We start from the raw sequence: 21,381 nt of genomic DNA on the forward strand, positions 1-21,381 counted from the left end.
ACATTGAAATTAAATAACTTAAGAACTTCAGAAACTCAGAGGAGTTTTTCTAATAGTCTACGGGTATTGTGCAGATTGCATAGAATCAGACATAAATGTAAAATACGTAATTTTGTCAAATGACTGTAAAATATGTATATCACATGCAAAAAGCTTTTCATAGAATGCAGTATTTTATTTAACAATGATAAAATGCATACCATCTTTTTCCAAAAATATGTTAATTCAAAATGTAGTTTTAGGTCAAATGAACTCTTACACGAAACAGTTAACTGTTTGAGGAAAATAATTACTAAATATTTCATCAAAGGAAATATTTAGTAACTTACTATTGTCAGTAATCGAACTTTGTTTTAATTCACAATTAGCAAGAATATTAGATCTGTAGTATTTTTATTATTTACTTTAAAATATAAAATCTGTATGTATTTTAAATATAATAAACTCATTTACTCAGTAGCCTTATCTGCATTCAATACCAACTTATGCGCATTCTTCAAAGTAAAACTTTAATAAATTACTGCCGCTTCGTACGCTTGAGAAAACACCCTTCGCAATAATTTTGAAATAGATGTGTGATTAAAGCTTTCGTTAGAAAAACTTTGAGAAATCCTTTCTGACAGCATCAAGACACACCCCAATCCTCTAATTGCAATGGTAGCTAACGTCCGCCAAGCCCAAGAACAATTACATGCGCTTATGCATATGCTTGTCTTAATTCATCAAGATTTGTTAAAGATCTTCCTATTTTTTAAAAAAAAATTTGCTTTATTGAACCATTATTTCTCATTTAATGTTTGAATTTCATTTATTAACTATATTTAAGTGCAAATACCTTACATATAGTAACCAAACATACTAGATTTTGTATGGCAGTCCTGAGGTTTAATGCAATATCCCGTGCAAGGTATTTCAAGAAATGTGTAAAAATTTCGAATTCTATAAATAATACTTATATTTTAAGGTGTTGAGTTAATTCTGCTGCTGCCGATCTATATAAGATGGACATATATTTTGAAGGAAAAAATATAATTATATTCCATAAATCGAATAATTATGCATTCTAGATGTATCTGTTTGCTGAATTCGCGGGGTCCACGAGAAAAAATGATTTGGGAAAGACTTTTGGGGTTCCTAATTCAAATTTTGTTTCATATTTGTAAACATATATGGATATCGACATTAAGTCAGCTGCAATATTTTAAATGGATCATACTGGAGAATATGGCTGAGAAATCAAAATTACTTGGAGAAAAGTTTAATAAAAGTTTTAAAATACTTTTATTAGTTTTCTAATAAAAGTATTTTGACGAAGAAAAAATACCTGATAACAAACTAATCAAGGCAAGAAAAGGGATTTAAAAATTTTGCAACATGAAAAAATTAAACGGTGGTCTATGGATTACTTTATATGTATAGATTTAAAAACTAAATTGTGATTTTTCTTACCGTTATGAACTGCAGCGAAACAGCAGGTATTTTTCAGAAAGTAATATTCAATTAACTGGAATTTTAATTGAAAAATTATTACTCTTAACCATTATATTTAATGATGCTAAACTGCATTAGTTGTTATCTAGCTGTGTCAAAGCATAAGAGGATTATTTACTTAAGCTTTATCCCACTTTTGATCGAAAGAATTCTGGAGAACAGCCCGAATATTTTCGAAATCGTTGCTTTATTTAATAAATGTCAAGTAACTGCAGTAGCTTTATACTTTTTACATTAAAAACATTGCCTTTATTTTCACAATCGTTGTCATATACCCAATATACCCTCAAATTACAGAATTATTTTAAATGAAGAAAATATTAATGTTTTGGCAATGTAAATTTAAAAAAATAGTTTCAGACAAATAACGAAATCTAACTATTAAAGCTATCTCCCGGTTTCTATACTCATATTTGGGAAACTTTTATACTTGTTACGCAAAAATAAGATTATAAGAAATTTGACTCCCGTACGATAATAATTGAATGGGACATTTAATTTCAAAATTTGCACTTTTTGATGTCATTTCAACTTTCCTTGAGGAATCGGTTTATGCCTTGAGGAATCGTTTCAAGTTAGAATAATTCAAGGAAGTAAGTTTAAATGAAGTACAGCAAGAAATGTGTATAATTTAATGGGCCGTACAAGGAAGTCATGTACTGTCCGCATTAGATTTTTTTGTGTTATTCGTAGGAACACTTTGAAGATCTGTGTGATTGATCTTTGAAATATACTTTAGTCGTTTTCAATAGAAATTTGTTTCACAGTTTTTCAAGCATTTTTAATATTATGTATGTTTTTTACATGTTTCCAAGCAGCAGTGACAGCAAAAATTTTATATTTTGTATTAAATTTAGTTTATCAAACATTACTGAATGTTCCTCCATTGCACTTATAGAAAAATATTCTTCTTTCTGCTGAAAGAAACTGCTGTGAAAATTTTTATTCATTTTATAATTGAAATGAATTAATTATTATGATCCAATAAACATGTCTAATCGAAATAATTTCTTTTAAGAATGTTCCCATTTGAGGACATTAGCAAGTAAGCGATTATAATTAAAATAACAAAAGTGATGTTGTATTGTACTTTTTGATAGAATAATTAATTAGTCATTAAATAATAAATATGTCTTTTCCTTTTAAAAACTAAGCTTCATATAACTCAAATAATGATGAGTCCATTTATTTTAAAACTAATTACGTGCTTACGAAATTAAGTCACTTAACGTTTTCGTATAATTAGAATAATCATGGTAATTGATGATAATTATGGTACTTCTAAATGATTAGACTGATTTTCGGATAATCTTCAGTTTTTTATCTGGGGTAAGGAAGCACTTACTTAGGTAAATAAATATCAAACGTTATACTAAGAAATAAATTTCCAGTTTAATAAATACAGCGTGTTTGCATATTATATCAATTATAGAGTATTGTAAGAGTCTTTAACGAAATTTAAAAATTCAGGTTTTGAATTTCAAAATGTACCTGTGATAAGATACTAACATTAATCTTTCATACTTAATTGTTCTCCAAACAGTGTTCTTTTTGAAGCTAAGCATGCTAAATAAGAAAGTTTGTTTCATGTTATACTGATTTGTAATTATATCTTTTCGTGAATAAATTTCATCATAGTTATAGATACTTTTTACATGAAGAAATATGTTAAGTAAGTTAAAATTTTGGGGCTCTCCATTCTCGATGCTTGCGGAAGTTAAATGCGAGAGGATGTAAAGGGCATGCGATTCAAAACGACGTCTAAAGTTACGTCATATTAAAGTCATTAAGCAATTGGTATTTGTCTGGCTTCCAGCTGATCATGCTTTCTGTATTCAGGTAGTATTCATAATGCCCTTGCACTGAACTTCGTGTTGTACTAGTTAGATGCTTACAAACAGTAAGCACGGTTATTAAAATACAGAGGGAAAGAAATACACACAGAGAGAAATAACACTTCGCGCTTATATCATCTTGAATTTATGCAAAATAATTTTCAATATACATGGATGCTTAAGCCAGAGATGTCTAGAACGGTTTAAGTACTTAATATAAAGGAACTTAATTGTCATAGTTTTTTAAGATTTCGCCTTTAATTTAAGCACAATTAAAAGAAAATTATTTCAATTTGCAATATTTTTCTAAATAAAAAGGTATGGTTATCACTCATGTATACCGCACGGCTATTTTTGCATTTTCTTATTCAGTCTACAAATGAGATATTGAGAACATTAAATTTATATGTCAGTTTAAAATCGTAAAACTCGCTTTCCTGTCTGTCAGCAAACTTCAGATAAAGGCAGAGTATTTGTTATCGGAAGCTCCGTTAAGAAAAATTAATCATTTCACAAAACAAGAGATTTTTTCACAAAATAATCTTTAATTGCTTTTCCTTCTAATTAAAATAATCTTTAATTGCTTTTCCTTCTAATTAAAATAATCTTTAATTGCTTTTCCTTCTAATTAAAATAATCTTTAATTGCTTTTCCTTCTAATTAAAACAATCTTTAATTGCTTTTAATTGCTTTTCCTTCTGTATGTTAAATGTATTAATTTTTTTCTGAAGATTAGTTTCATGAATAAAAGAAATGCATAGATTCTTTTTAATATTTTTATACATAGAAAATTAAAATTTACCAATTGAAACCAAGATGATTAAAAAATGCAATTTTAATTTGGTAGAAGAGTGAACAAAAAAGAGGTTCAGTAAACTTTAAGTGCTAAGCATGGGAAAGATATTTATATCCACCTTTCAATTATTATTATTATTATTTTTATTTTAAACTAGCGGAAGTACCCGATGCCAATTTAGATTGAGAGTAATGTATCTAACAACAGAGAGAACCATACCGCTGTAACCCTTCTCTCTAATTACGATGCAAAAAATACGATTCATAGTCATACATTTTTCAATCTGATGCGATATGGAACCCACATAAAAAATTTCGATAGAAAAGTAAACTAATTTTCTCTAATTATATCAGCAACAATGGCACGTAATTTTTAATGAGTTTCGTTTTTGTAATCAATTTGTCGCAAAAGCTCAAGCTCCATCCAATATTTCACCTATATTAAATTTTAGTTGATTTAATGTGGCAAAAAATTTATCATAATTGATCAGAAATGAATAACGCGAAAAAACAAACAATTCTTCTTTATGAAGAGATTTTGTAAAACCTACATTTTTACTTCCTTGTACGAAGTAAAAAGGAAGTATTGTAATCGCGAAAAGTTTCAGGCAGCATATTTCAACGAAAATATCCATTTTGACCGCTATCGAATGCAATTTAACGATGTTTTTGCATGATATCTGTACGTAAGGACAGAATAAAAGACTCGTTTCCTCCAAAAAATTATAAAACTGCTTTAAAATAAATTCTGAAGAGAATTTTTCGTGGCGCCTGTACGAACGTATGTACGTACGTACGAACGTATCTCGCATAACTCAAAAACGAGTAGACTCAGAACGTTGAAATTTTGTATGTAGGACTGCTATAACATGTAGATGTGCACCTCGTATTTTGGTTGCAATCGGCTGCACCAAACGTATATAAATATATTTATATATATATCCACTCTGTTACCCGGCAAAGTGATCTCAGTTTCTTTACTCGTATATGTTTGTAAATTGTACATTTTTTGCTTTAAAAATGATTGAATTATGTGGTTTTTATCTTCCGGTTAAGGTTTTTATGCCTTTAGTAAATCTGTATGCAATATTTTTAGAATTATCAACAATTTTAAAGTTGTTTAAGTGCCGCTAAGCCTTTTTTTTATGGCGGCCATTGATTGTTTACATTTGAAACAGCAGACTAGTGGATTTGTTGCCAATCTAGAGAAACTTAGCTTCGCAACAACAAAGATAACGCCTTCATTTATTATTGCCATTCTTTTAATGATATAAATTTTGTGCATTATGAGTTATAATATGAACGAAATATAATACCCTTAAGTGAATCTAGCGCCAGAGTGTCGCTATGGTAAACAAATACTAGAGTAAATTTTAAAGAATGCATTTATTCTATTGTGGTTTATGCGATGTCGGCGAAGTAGATTTAATTCAATCCAATAAGTTTAAATGAAATGCAAGAAAAAATGCGTATAATTTAATATTCCGTACAAGGAAGTCATATGGTGTGTACACATCAGATTTTTTTAAATAATAAACTCTACGATTTGAAGCGAGCAGTAACAATACTTTTCAAAATAAAGCATTTTTTCTCCAACGAGAGAAAACTTAGAAATTTATTATTTACAAACTCTATGATTTGAAAGCCAGCGGTGGCAAGAATTCTCGAAATAAAGCAGATTTTTATCTCCAGCGTGCGAGGCTGTTGCCACTGAGCGCAAAATGAGGGCGAAAATTAGCGTTTAAAGCTTTTTTTTAATTAATATCTCTGATTTTTAGCCTTTTTTTTTTTTTCGTTTTTGAAAAAAGTGTACGTCGACCTTTTCCAGGATCCAGAAAAGAATTGTAGAAAGTTTGGTGACGATAGCTTCTGAGTTAGACCCACTTCGCTTTCTAAAATAATTATTATCACCAAATTGAAGGATTAGCCATAAGCATTCAGTCTCTTCATGTCAGCATTTGCTGACATTTTCACGCACTATTTTAAGCTCAAATTATTTGAAAAATTATCTTTCCTTCTCTGGATTCTTTACATTCATCCTTTTGATGGTAATAAAGAAGATTTAATCAAAATTTTATCTTCTAATGAATCGATTAATCCAGCTACCCATTAGATTTGAAACTGAATTCGATTGATTATTTACCTTTCCTTGATATTGTAATTATCCTCGATGAATTTGATTTCAGTCCTGCTGTTTGCCCTGAACCTTTTTCTGTTTCTCTGAATCCCCAAGCTAAATCATTTCAACTTGCTACACAAAAAATGGCTTCTTTTGGCACTTATGTATATCGAGCTCTCAAAATTTGTTCTTCAGAATGTTTGCTTTCTCATGAACTCAGTTATTTGAAATTGGTTGGTCGGGAGAGAATTTTCTTCCATGGCCATTGATAAAGGTTCTTCCTCTTACCATCAAAGAAATTATATCGCTTTTAGAAATAACATCAATAAGATTATTATTATTTGTTTTTATCCTTATATCAATTGCAATATAAAGTCTGGTATTCTTAGGAAGCATACACTACCGACTTTAAAAAGACCCTTTTATTTGAACGCAAAGAAGTAACAAAGACCCAACTTGGGTTTACAGAAGCCAACACTTCTGGCTCAACTTAAATACGTACTGTTGAATTAAAATTAAACATAGTAATATTAGCCTAACGGCTCGCAGGGTAAAGTAACGCGTAGGAAAGGCTCTAATTTGTAGAAAACCGACGAGGCAAGCCTAATGGTTTGAAGCACTCAACGTCACAGAATCAAATCGCTATTAAACCACCGTGATAACGTGGCCTTAAGTATTCAGAACACGCTCTAAAATCAACTTGTTTAAATAGCAGTTCTTTCCCCCAATAGTTTGAATAAACCCTCGCTATCTCATTTACATTCTGGCATGGAAAGTGTGGGTGGAAAGAGAGTGACAGGAAAATACTTAAAATTAACTATTAGTTCCCTCCCCCCCAAAAAAAGATAAATCCTCACAACAGAATTGCTTATATTCTCTAAAACTTCAGCTTATATATCCTTTTTAAAGTATGTAATCAGTAAATTTGTTTGAATTCTGTTCGAATTCCATCCCAAACTTTAATTATTTAAGAATTCATAGCATATCTTATCAGTGTGGTTTTAAGATACAACGGCGAGAGTAAAAGAGCTCAAGATATAAGGTATTTTCTCTCTCCTTTCTGCATGTCTTCGTGGTGTAACAGCGGTAGTACATTCGGCGCGTATTTGAATGGTCTAGGTTCGAGTTCTTCGAGGACGTTACACATTTTTCACATCTCCTGCTTCGAGAAAAACCTAACGTGTCTACAAAGGAACACGAATCGTTCAAAAAAGAGATATAAACGAATATTCAATAGCTAATCATAACTGGACACTTAATAACACTTTTGACTATTAAATTTCTTTGAAGCTCTTCACATTTACAAAAATTTATCTTCTAAAGTTAACAATATTATTTCTAATTCCATTCTTCCGAATTCTAATAGCTTAACTTTTCATGTTTGGTTAGTATTTCTCGTGATAGATGGCGCTACGTTCGTGTTCGTTTTGTTTCGTCCATTGCTTTCTATCTAAAACTATTGCGCATCTCTCATTCTTTCCTAATATTTTTTTTTTTTTTTTTTTTTCTGCTGAAGAAGACGGACCTGTGCCTGATCGCTTTCGAAACCGATAAAATGTTATTGGAAATCTATGCCGAACTAGGTTACGTTATTTTCTAAAACTAAACAATTCATTACGTTGATGTGTTGTCAGTAAATTTTTAAAAGATGTACACTTTTCTGTTCTTCTACTTTATTTATTCAATTTAAAAATTTCACGCAAATCTCTGTAAGAGAGTAAGGTATATTGCGCAAATCGCAGTAACCACAGTAAGTTTATATATTACTTTTTCTCTACTGCAACTTGAGCAGGATCTTAGTAAAATTAATTTTTGTTCGTTGCTATTTTGAAAGTTGCTTTAACTGCCGGCAGACCGGGAATTTTAGATTCTTTTGTGTGTAAATAAGTAAGGTTGAAAACAAATATTAACTGGGTTTTAGCAATTCAAATATTATATTTAGTGCAGTACATAAGTAGTTGAAAATTAGCTTTTTTACTGCATACATTTAGTACAAGAAAGACATTAACTTTCTTCGACTATAATACTCAGTTCCAGCTAATGTGGTTTCTAGCCCTGAGTGCTAATAAGTATAAAATTCACTCTCCAGATATTATAGGCGGGCTTCTTGAATTAAGCATATTACTGGTTGTGGGTGCCATAAGTCTCTCCTAAACTAAAAATTTCGGTCTCTATTTTAACTCAACCTAATTTGCATTCTAATGACGGTTAAAATGCAAGGTTAGAATTGGGTTAACATACAAAATATTTTGCAAGCTATAATAAACTTTACAAATGAAAGCTAAAGTTAGCGAATCAGAATACATTCAGGTTTAGTTCATTTAGCAGCTGGAATTGTGAATTTGTTAACGGTTTTGGGTCATGTTATTTGCAAATGAGATATATTCAGGTTTTGTGTTGCACATTATTGTAAAGTCAGAACACTTGTAGTTCAAAGGAACTTTTAATTACTATTGTTTAGTTGTAAGTTCTTTATTCTTGCGCTAGTTACGCTCCGTCTTAAGACCGTGTAGCCTAAACTAAACTATAAGGTTCGACAAATAATGGAATTCGTGTTGAAAAGTACAAAGCTAACTTCTGATTCTGCACAACCTTACATCCGTAAAATGAACAGTAATGACTTGCTTGGAGCAGTATACCTGAATGATAAAATATCCTAGTCTAATAACAATCGAAAAATTGCACTTTATTTATAAGAACTGATGAATTTATATTACAAACACAAAATAATAAAATTCAGGCTATTATTATTAGCCCAGAAGGGCTATTAATCTCGAAACGGCATTTTGTGTTGAATCCCTTAAACGCGATACATCACTTTTAAAATTGTTGCCATCAAATATTATCGCCCTGTATTATATTTAAAGAAATTAAATAATGAAGAATCGGCATGAATTTATGAATGTTTCTAGCATTATGAAAAACAACAGTAAAAAGAGTCATCAAATTTTGAAAAACATAGTCCTCCACCTGAAGCTCGAACTCGGAATTTCAAATTTGTTTTATTGTCTACTTCATATTTTGTAAAACTTTAACGAATTTTTGATTAAAAAACTCAACAATTTCAAAGCAAGCAGTGGAAACGCTGTAGGGAATAAACTATTTTTATCTCCAGCACACGAAACTGTCTATCGGAAATTCTAAAGATATGTTGTTTTTTAATATTTTAGTCCAAAGTGACATTAGACTAAATGCTCTCGAAACGTGTATGTGTCTGAAAATGGGGGAAAAAAAAGAAAAAAAAAAAAAACCGTTTGGGAGTAATATAAAATCTGAACGCTTTCAGATTTGATTTTTTGAAGGCTGCAGAATTATTATAACGAGTTAATCGCTAAATAAGTGATTGAAAGTGAAATAATTTCTTTGGTAGATTCGTTTGGGACATCAAAATACGAGAATATTTAATAGAGAATGTAAGAGGCAAATGATTGCTAAGATGCATAATATGTGGTCTTCGAAACGTCCTTTATTAATTCAACAAATATTGTGAATGTTTATATAAATTTTCAATTAGATACATTAAATAATGTTACAAACATTATTTAAATACATTTCATTACTCACACGTATATAAATTACTAAGAAGTCTAACGTTTTTATATATCTCCCTTTTAATAATAACAAACATTGTACTAAAGAACAAATTAAAGATATATTACATCTTGGAAAGGGCAATAACTCTCAGATGTGAGAAGACACTAATATGTCGTAGTAGCGTGAAATAGTATAACACGAAAGTTCGAAAGGCTATATCATAAATATTTCTATTATCAAAACATTACACTGTAGACATATCAAACATTTAAATGAACCAAAACTAGCACGATATGAGAAGTACCACCCTTTAAATGATAAATTATTAAATAAAAATGTAATTACTGAGTTCGGGGGAAATTCTTGTTAATGGTTCAATTTACTTTAAATAAAAATGACGTCGCAAGAAATAGTTGTTATTTAAAAAAAATTGACAACTTTGAAATGATCAGAATGTGAATGAAATGCTCTTGATGTTTAACAAGCTATTTTACTATTCTTTGCATTCTCTTCTGTCAAAAAATCACGTTTTTCCTAGAAATTTATACGTGGATTTCGAATAAATAATTTTCCAAAGCGGGATTTAACCAAAAAATGAAAAAATAACGTCTTTGTTAAAAAGACCCTGTGTGAGGATTTACTGAATTTGCTATTCAACATTTCTGCTCGTTTATTTAGGTAACCAGAAGAATTATTTAAAAAAGTAATAAAGTACTGTAAATTATTTGAATAATGCTAGGAGTAAATATTGTATTATTGTATCATTGATACTACAAGTTTCTAACAATTTTAACTTTAAAGAAATTTTATACAGTTATTCTAATACCATATGATAACTTCATGAAATAGAAGAAGTGTTTTCTTATGAGGTAACTGAAATAATTACAAGAACTGATTCACTCCAAATCAAACACAAATAATTTGCAAGAAGAAATATGCAACTGATGATACTTTCAACATGAAAGAACTAAGTTTCAACAGAACAAAAGAGAACACTTTGATACATGCTAGGAAATATATATACAAAATTATTACACTAGTTTTCAAAACTCTATTAAAATTTGAACTTAATTTAAATCATAAGAAAATTCTAAAATAATCGTTAATCTTTATTATTCTAAAATATTAAAAATAAAGAATTAGAAGGTAATTATAAGTGTTTCCTTGTTCTTTATAAGTTCAATCCAGCTGAAGTTGAATGGGGCCAGCTCGTATTTATCGTTGGTTAATAGGTATCGTCTCACATCCATCAATAACTAGAATTTATTATTAAAATACATAGCATTTTTTATATTTTCCATTTCCAATACTTAATTTTAACACATTAACTTTGAAACATATACGCGTGTATGAAAAGAAATACTAAACTAAAATTAACAGAATATAGTAAAATGTTTAATGTTATATGGATACTTATCATGCTACAAATGGCGTCCACATTTAAAAATTTTTTAAGTTAATGATAAAAAGATTCATAGTTTCCTTTTATAATATCACCCCATACGGTAGAAATTTTTGTGATAAATATTAGATGAGATGTAATTTCATTAGTTTTTATTCAGATAACTTGCCCTGACGTATCTTTTATTCAGATACCCTTTTCGTCTACTGAAGGTGTCCACAATGAAAATAAAACCAATAACACTAGCGTGCAAAAAGGAATAAACTTTTCTGATTTTGCTCATAACTGCGTAAAAGACCAACTGGAAGACATGAAGTTCATACTACACAGACATAATGTACTACTTAAGGGATGAAGAAAGTAGAGTAGTTAAAAAATGAATAGGACGCATGCAGCATGGAGGGAATAGACTTTAGTGTAAGAAATAAGAGCTGTTACAAAAACCTCTTGAGTTTTGCTTGCCCTGACGTACCCTCTGACATCATGGTACAGATATTACATCGGCATATCTTTCTGCCGAGTTGCCTTTTCATTGTATTGATCGCAAAAAGTCCTTTTCAAGAATGTCATGATTATATGTCGAAAAATTAATTTTGTTGCTTACGTTTTGCACGCTAATGTGTGTTCGAATTTAGGTAATAACCTATAAAACATACGAGCCAAAACCTATGCCATCTGATGAAGAAATCCAGAAAAACTAATTGAATTACTTTGAAATAGGAAATTTTAATGTGTATGAAAAACTTAAAGCAAAATTCATCGAACCGATCTAGTATTTTTAGTGATTCCCAAAGCAGTCTTTGAAATACTAACGATATACGATTATTGAAGATGCTAAAGCACAAGAATTAGTGGAACTTTTCATAAATTTGCAGTAATTCTTGTTGCCTTATCGTCTCCAATAGTAGCTATTCGGCATGTTATTTTTACTTTAATTATGTATGACCGAAAATTTATAAATTAAAAATCATAAGTCAAAAATTAAAAAATAATAAATCTTATAATTTAAATGATTTCTGATCACTTAATAATTATTTTAATTCCGTGCAATTATGCAAGAATTTTTCCAGTTGGTGGATTAGATCTCTTGAACCTTTCACATTACTCAAAATATATCCACTTAAACTATTATTAAATTACAGTTAAATTTCTTCTCAAGTTTTTTACCCGTATTTCTTCTAAAACTTACAAGATTTTAATTTTTCCATTTTTATCCCCCCCCCCAACAGTCTGTGCTACTGCACTTATTTCTTTATTTTTTATTTCATATATATAAGCAATGTATTACTAAAAAAATGTCATAGAATAATTTTATTTCTCTATAAAGAGAGGCCTATTTCGTTATCCTTTGAAATGCATAAAAATTTCTGATAAAAACCAAGTTCGATCTAAAAATTGAGATTTCACCTATGTTCTGTTTTTAATGTGGAATGCTTTTCGTCTGTATATGTATTAGAATGAGTTGGCTTTCCCACATTTTATTTCCCATAAAATAGGGAATTTTTAGATTATAAAATGTAAGAAAGCTCTCCGCTCATAGCGAGAAATTTACTTGTATCCTGACAACATAGATGAAAAGTTATTAATAGCTATAGTGTTTCCATTTTCGTTTCTGTCGTTACTTAAAAATTTACTAAGAAGATTTACACGCTTGCTTTCCTTTGTTGTTGCTCACTTTCTTAAAAGAAAATGACTTCATGTTGAATTCGGAAAAGAAATACGCGATCGTTGACAATTTATCACGTTCCCCTTTCATTCTGACAAGTACTTTTGGAAGCGACTGAACAGTATAACTCAGGATGCCTATAATTCATCAGTATTCTCAGCTGAAGAAGTGAGAGTAAAGTCATTGACATTTCATCAAACTCCATCTTGAAACCTGAAATCTGAGTTTGTGCCGTCTTCTGTAATACAATTTTGAACACTGTTGAAATGGGATTATTCTGAGATAGCTACCCAGTCTTTAAAAGCTTTGATTCCCTTTGCGACCCTTGCGTCTGATGTGGATTTTCAACAATAATTATCATCACACCAAATATATTCCCCTAGTGGATGTTCACAAATACATCAGAATTGTAGTCGAATAGATCGAATTCGAGCGCTGTTCAAAGATCTAATGAATTAATAATTAACGCAACCCGTCGAATGTCCGATTCAGTACAAAATGTCACAGAATTGCATGTTGATAAAACTAATTTTTTCTTTCTTGTCATTTGCATGTACGAAGTAATGGAACTATTCTAGTCACGAAAAATTTCGGGTATCATATTTCAACGAAAACATCCATTTTGACCGCTCTTGAATCCATTTGAGCGACGTGTTTGTGTGACATTTGGACGTATGGACATAATAAAGCACTATTTTTTCCAAAACAGATTGTAAAATGGATTTAAAATGGATTCAGAAGAGATTTTTTTGTAGCCTCAGAACGTTGGCATCGACATGAGGGTTGAACATGGGACTTCTATAATATGCAGTTGTGCACCTGCCTTTTAGGTTGCAATCTGTCTCACCAAAAGTATATATATATATATATATACTCACCCTGTTACTTGGCTCGGTTAACTCAATTTTTTTCAATCTTATATGTTGGTAAATTGTTTATTTTTTACTTTAAAAGTAATTGAATTATGTTGTTCTAATGTTCCGGTTAAGGTTTTTATTCCTTTAGATAATCTGCATGCAATAGTTGTAGAATTATCAACAATTAAAAGTCGTACGTAACGTACCTGCCATTTGTTTACGAAACTCTTTTGTAGAATAATGAATTAAGTCAGTTTCTGAAACTTCAGTGTCTTTTAGCCGAGTGGGACCAAAAGTAAACTTTCAGTTTTGTGCACCGAAAAATCTGCCTTCTTGCCCGCTGGCCGAATTGCTTGTTTTTGCGTAGAAACTGTAATTTCAATTGTAAATTTTTTTAAACTGTTTTCACTGTATTTGTTGTTTTATGTTTTTCTGTACTTTACAATTTTTAATGAAGATGTTTTGAGTTCTTATGTATTTTTGCCTTGCCGCGAAGTGAGAACTGAATTAATTGAATGAGAAATAAACCTCGAATGCAAGTCCGATAGCTGCTTATTGTAAGGAAATCTTTGTCCGCTTGCTGGGATTTGATCCCGACTCAAATAACCGATATTCGGCCGTGATATTTACTCGACCACTTTGTGAGCAAAATGCCTTAGAAAATGAATTTTTGTGAAAAGAAGTATTTTTACATTGAGTTTATATATATATCTACACATCCCTTTTTCATTTGTTTTATTTAAGCCGCAATAATAAAATTTTGAGACTTTATAAAACGGTTTATAATTTTAAAAAGACTTTAAAACGCGTTTTGGATAAGTTTCTTTGCCAAAGTATCTGATAACGGAGCTACATTTTTAGATTAGGAATTTTCAGTTTGATTTTAAAATTTCAACCACTTCACAAAACCCATTAGGAATAATCAGTGTGACAGTTAAAGTAGGAATTTTTTCCTTGATTTCGTGACATTAAATTTTTGCTACGTCATATTAACTTCGTTAGTTACGTAAAAAAATATTCGATAGTATTTCAAAACTATCACGACAGTCACTGAAGACTTCACTGAATGTTAGACTTGATTAGGGCAATTAAAATACTCTAATGAAAAAAACCTTTCATAAGCATGTTTCTACTTGCGAACCAATCCAAAACGAAGCGAGAGACTATATGACAAACGACAGTTTATCAATTATTAGTTCGTTTCCACTTGAGGGTGAAAAATGTGTATTTAGAGTATTGTGTATAAAATTAAAAAAAAAAAAAGAATAAAAAGTAAAAAATCCATGCAGTGTAAAGTGTTTTTAACACCTTAAGCTTTGTTCTAACTGTGAATTTCGTGTTCTGGTAAAAGGAAAATTGTTGTTATTTCATTTAAATGCGTGCATAATTTTTAAACCTTGCGTGCAGGAAATGAAATGAAAAAACTGTATATTTAAATATTGAAGAGTTAAGTCTTTACTAAACATATGCAGTATTCTTCATGTAGCATTAATTTATGATGGAATAATAATATCGTATTGTGTTTTTCCTTGCTATTAGGATTCATACATTTCAAACGAGTTTAGAAGAACTTGTTTGAAATATATGAGTGTTATTACGCATCCTCATTTCCGAAGGATTAATTCTGAAACAAGTATCAGGTAGCAACTGCTTAAAACTGTTTAAGGTGTTAAACTGGAACTGAAATATGGAGATCAAATTAAAAATTCACATTTTTGTAATATGTTTTAAAGCGTTAAACTAATATACAATTTTCAAAACACGTTCTTGTTTTTTTCCCGGAAAGCAAGAGCACATAAACCTGCTGTGTCGACAATATCAATCAATCTCAAACGCCGTGTCGAGGAAAATTTCTGTCACTGAACTTCGTCTCGTGTTACCATTAAGGTGTTTAAAACTCAAGTCATACAACCGGACATGGCCTGAAAATTGGAAAAAAATCTATTGTTTACTGGTCACCACAACCACGCCCAAACCGTTCTTTAACCGTAGCATATTTAAATCTCTTGAATTAATAGCTGAGAAAACGCACTCAAAAGTGTCGCGTGAGATCGGAAATGGGTTTCCAAAAAATGTGTCTTTTGTCGCTGCGTGTCATTTCTTTCGCGGCGGAAATAATTAATTGGTTTTATGATAACCGGCTTTGCTTTCCTAAACCCTAAAATTCGCTTAGAATAGCCGTCGGAAACTTTCAACCGTGCACGTGATTTGACATTAATTATTTAGTAAAGTGAACTGTGAGTAATTATTTATTAATTAGGATTTTGCTATGAATTACAAATACAGTATAACCCCAAATAATCATGGTTTCTCATTTTCTGGAGCAAAACTGTAAGTTTATGGAGAAGTTTCGACTATTCCATTACATTATCAATTGCGCATTTTCATTTATGCGACTTGGCAAATATTGCCATTGAGGATAATTTATCTTTCATCTAGATATAAAAAGCATTCGATAAAAATGAGCTGAAAATTTGCTAAGAGAAATTGGTTTAGTATCTCAAAAATATTTACTGTCGTTATTAGATTTACTGTCGTTATTAAAAATCTGACTACTAGCTGATTTTTATCGTAATTTGACAAACCCAATTCTGTTGCATTGCATTGTTGTCCACTTCTGTTGCCGAAGTGCAGCATACGCATTTGTGATTATCATTTTATGCTTACGAAGGGGATGTACTATTTTGCAAACTGGAGAAATTGCTTATTTTCGGGGATAGCAACGGTCCAATTTCCCTAGGATAACTGACCTTCTACTGCTTAAATAAGATATCTTCAAACGTCGATAAATAGTACAATATTAAAAGCCTCAAAATGATTCGTATAGTTGAGACGGTGATGCAATATTAAGTATCTGACACTTTTCTTCAAAGATAAATATTAATGTATCATTCTGTAATTGCAGTACTTCTAGGGTATATGATTCAAAACTAATTTAACTGAAATCAACATACTTTTATAGCGGAATTATTGCGGTTAAAATTGCAACGAGCATTTTTCATATATCAGATTTAAAAAAGAATGAACTTTTTATTCCCAAAACTAGATTAACATATGCCACTTTTTATTATTCCCTTATTCTTATTGCATCGAACAGAAATATGAACAAGTTCCAGAGAAACATGTTATCCGAATACCATTGTGTTTTCATTTTTACCGTTTTAACTCTTCGAGCGACAGAATACTCTGTTGCCAGCAGTGATCATAAATACTGAGTATCATTAAAAATGCTTGAAACTAAGCAGAGAGAGACTGGAGTATATCTGAAGGGTTTGTCGTAAAATAGTGCTAATTAAATTGCTTATTTTGCCATTTTTTAGGATGAAAAAATATGCTGATAGCTGGCAGTATTTAAATAAAAGTTATTTAGAGAGGCGATAACCAAAATTTATTACATTTTCCTGGAATGTTTGCTTTGAGTACGTATCTATTTTCCACATTCACTTTTAATAATTTTTGGGAGCTAAAGCAGTTATTTTTGAAATCGCATTCATTACGCTGTGTTAATGTTTTCACCTTTATACATCATTCACTATTATTACTCTAAAGCTGTAGTTTTATCTTATTTTAATCCACTTTAATTAAACTAAAATTTCATCTTTGAAATAAAAACTTCAAAACTTTTAAATGAATAATATTATTAAATAAATATAGAATAATTTAAATTTTTATGACAGCATAATGATTGTAAGAATTTTTTGCTGCTGTCTTAAGCATTCACAGGAAAACGAAAATGAAATATTTTTCTAATTATTGAAAAGAAAAGAATTGAAATTAATTGAAATTATATTTTATTTTAATTATATTATAAAGTCTAATTAAATTATATTTATCTAATTATATTTATATATTTATCTAAGTATATTTATGTATTATTATATTTACATGTTTATCTAATTAAATTATATTTTAATGTCCGAAGAGATGTTATTGCGTGAGGATTATAACATTCTGAACTTAATCAAATGAATTAACTGTCAGTATTACTTTAGAAAGACATTTAGCAAATTTTTAGCCCAGAAGGAGTATTAATATCGAAGTGGTATTTTGCGTCGAATCGCTTTTCAAATTGTTGCCACCAAATATTATAAACATAATTATATTTAGGGAAATTAAATAATGAAGAATCTGCATGGATTTATGTATGTTTCTCGCATTGTGAAAAAATAAGGGTACCTAAAACCTAAAACAAATAATTTAATATCATAGACATTTCTGTTTTTATTCTTACAGAAAAATATCACGAACTGTTGAGTTTAATTCAACTTACAGAAGTTAATTTATTTTTGATTAAAAAACTTATGAGAATCCATATTCTTAAAGAAATAATCTTTTCTTTTAGTTGAGATGTGCGAGTGCTTACGTATAGCGATGCTGGACGTTCCTGAAACTGCCAACCAGGGTGATTCCGTCGAATTATCTTGCATCTATGATTTGGATAACGTTACTCTGTACTCCATAAAGTGGTATAAGAATGACATTGAATTTTACAGATACGTACCCAATGACTGGCCACCAGGACAGTTCCTACCTCTACCAGGTGTATCGGTCGATGTAAGTACTTACAACAAAGCTTTTAATTTAGTGTAGAATTCAATATTTATATCTCATATACTATAGGAAACTGACTATCTTGATTACGCGGTACACTCAATAAGTAGGAGAACCAGACTCGCTGCAAACCCCGAATTTATTAAACTATTGGGAATTAAGTCAACCGTAGCTGGTAACAGTGTAAATTTAACAAGAAATATCTTTCAGTCCTGAATAAATAGCAGTCTCAGAATTACGATAATACTTAAGCAACTCGTTTTGATTTTCCTTCATCTGGGAAGAGGTATCGACTTCTGAGATAGTTCATTTGTTTCACATAAATAAAGTTTTCTTTTCTCAGTGCCTGATTAATCTTCAAGAGGATAAAATGCCAATTGGGGTACCACTTGTATAAGTGATTTGCTGAAAATCGTAAACAGAATCACTTAAAATTTTTGTTCATAACAAGGAACACTAATACAAATAAAATTGATTAATGAAAGAGTTTCTGGTATAGCGAAAACAATCTTTCTCTCTCTATCTTTATAATTATATATATGTGTGTGTATGCAAGATAAAAAATATGTAAATCAGCTTCATAATTCAATTTAGTAATAAATAGCGTCTTAATTACTTTTTTAATCTGGGTATTTTCTCTGTATTCTAAAAAAATAATAACATTTCTGAACTGCGTCATTTCTAGATAAATCTATACCGGAGCTTGCGTAACGTTTAATGACTTAGTGGATTCGGAACCTAAACTCTGAAAACGGAAACATTTCTAACATAACATAAACGCAAACATTTCTAACCTATATATGCACACTTCCCCTGTATCTTTGTTTCTGCTTGGACGCAATTATGCCGTGCTCCCTTCCTATCGCAATAGTATTAAAAAATGTAAATATTCTGGAAATAAGCACGATTAGAGCGCCATGTAAATCTTGGCCACAAATGGGAATTTAAATAAAAATGGAATTTAATCTGTCTCGAGTGCCAAGTTTCGTATTAGTTATGGATTAGCATTCTACGCAATCAGAGTTCTTCCTCTTCAATATGGATCTACGATATGTCCTCTCTACGTTCAACACCCAACAACAATAATGTATATCTACGTTTCAGCATTTCTACATCAGTATTTCTAAATTTTGCTTTTATTGCATGTATAATCATTAATCAACCTTTAGAACCTTTAAAATTTCATTTTTGGATCTTAATTTAAAATTCATCAATAATATCTTCGCAGTCTAGTGGTATGGGGAAATCTTTTTATGTAGTTAATCATTGTTAAAGACGTTAGCCTTTTCTGTCTCACTGAATTTCATATTTGTAGTTTGCTTCAGACCAGAGAAAATTCTTTCTCCTGTTGCATTACTTACAGGCCTAATAATTATGTAAATTCTGAACAATATTTAGATATTAGGAAAACGGAGATGCAAAACTGTTATTTTCAATAAATAACGGCAACGTGAGCGGGTTAGTTTGCGCTAATTTGACCATTCATTGGTTGAAAGTGGCTGCATGAGTGTTTGATCGACGCTACTCTGACGCAGATGGCGTTCGCGTGACCCACCCACGCTTGCAAATTGGAAAGAGATGAATTACTTAAAATTGTCATCTAAATGCTAGTTCCTTACGATGATAAACTGTTTCACTTCCATGACATATACTCATGTTCTGACCTCAAGGGCGAACATGATACGTAAGGCCATGCACTTCCATTCAAGCCCATAGCTATCGCAACGAGCTAGCCCTAGCTTAGCATCAAAAACACAAGCAATAGCATCAAAAACGCAAGCAAGCGACCATAAATCAACAACCTCTCCGTCGACAGCGGCACATTCTTTCATTCTTAAATACTTGAAATAATTTGTTAATTTCTTTGTATTTTTTGCGTTTCCTTTCAATTTAATTACAAATTTTGTTACAAATAATATATAACATATTTAATTTAAACTCTGCTTACCCAGTTAAAATTGGTAATTTCACATGATTAGTTTTCATTGAAAATTCGTTTCCGTTTTCTTTCTTGTGTATTAGCGTGAAATTTAATGCCCTAATACCTTATTTTCAATGTTATTATATTTATCTCTTAAATTTCTTAAATATCTTAGTTTGTCACAATACATAAAAACCTTTTATGTATTGTGACAAACTTTGCTGCAAACTTATATAGATCATTAAATTATTATTGGAATATTATATGGATTTAAAGATGGCATTCTTTCTTTTCAGTGTTTTGCTTTAAATATATTAGTCATTATCATAATCATGTATTAGTCATTAGAAGAAACCACAATTTTCATATTTTTTTCCCTCAATATGTTTTGTTTCGGCTTGGAGTCCGATGTTTTTGATTCACTTTGAGAGCAGTGAAGCAGGACACTTCGTATTTCCTTATATTTATTTCAGATTGTTTTTATTGTATTTGATTGGCATGACCATCTAGTGCTACAACCTTGACAGTCCTATGTGGTGTGCCTAAACAGCCTTTTTTGGTTACTGAGACGGACATGTCGCGCTTAACGCGATATTCGTGACAAGACTTGATTCTATTAAATGATGAGTATCAGAATCTTTTATCTCATTTTCAATTAATTTATATTCCAAAGCGTTTCAACGACTAGGCAGCACAGAAAAAAAAACGTGCAAATGCTTTCTACTATATATATATATATATATAATGTCGCTTGCAGACAGCACTGAAAGATATTTCTAACTAAATTATGAGTAAGTGAGAAAGTTCTACAAAACACTCCATAATGTTTCGTTTTATTGTTTAATATAGCCAGACTGCAGACCTCTATATTAACCAGACATGCTTGCTGCATTATTGCAACTCCAACCTCTGCAGCTTTTAATTTATATCTAAACTATTTAGCTGGTTAGATAAGAGCCACTCTACAAGTGTATAGATAAGAATCTAAAGAAATAATCCAGCATTAACAATTACATAACATATAGCGCAATATAAAAGTTGATCAACATACACCGATCGTATCAAATGGCGAATCAACAAGTATGGCACAGCTAAATAAGACGTTCATTCCTCAAATTCAGTTTAAGAAATATTCATATCTTTAAATTATCAAAATCAGCTAATCAGCTGTAAAGTATTTTCCACTAATTCACACTTGATCATCCGAATA

The 21,381-nt window shown here is 30.5% G+C and overlaps 1 protein-coding gene across 4 annotated transcripts in view; it reads left to right on the plus strand.

Moving 5' to 3' along the window:
• Positions 1-21,381, plus strand: part of LOC118194771 (uncharacterized) — a 348,088-nt gene that overhangs the window by 122,256 nt on the left and 204,451 nt on the right. For all 4 annotated transcript variants that reach the window (XM_085816399.1, XM_035365974.2, XM_035365973.2 and 1 more), the window contains exon 2: positions 18,042-18,253. In XM_085816399.1, coding sequence (XP_085672525.1) covers positions 18,042-18,253 — 212 coding nt within the window. The remainder of the gene's footprint in view (positions 1-18,041; positions 18,254-21,381) is intronic.

This window comes from Stegodyphus dumicola, chromosome 1 (genome assembly GCF_044657685.1).
Source record: "Stegodyphus dumicola isolate Sdum_Otavi_A_Nest chromosome 1, ASM4465768v1".
Lineage (NCBI taxonomy): Eukaryota > Metazoa > Arthropoda > Arachnida > Araneae > Eresidae > Stegodyphus > Stegodyphus dumicola.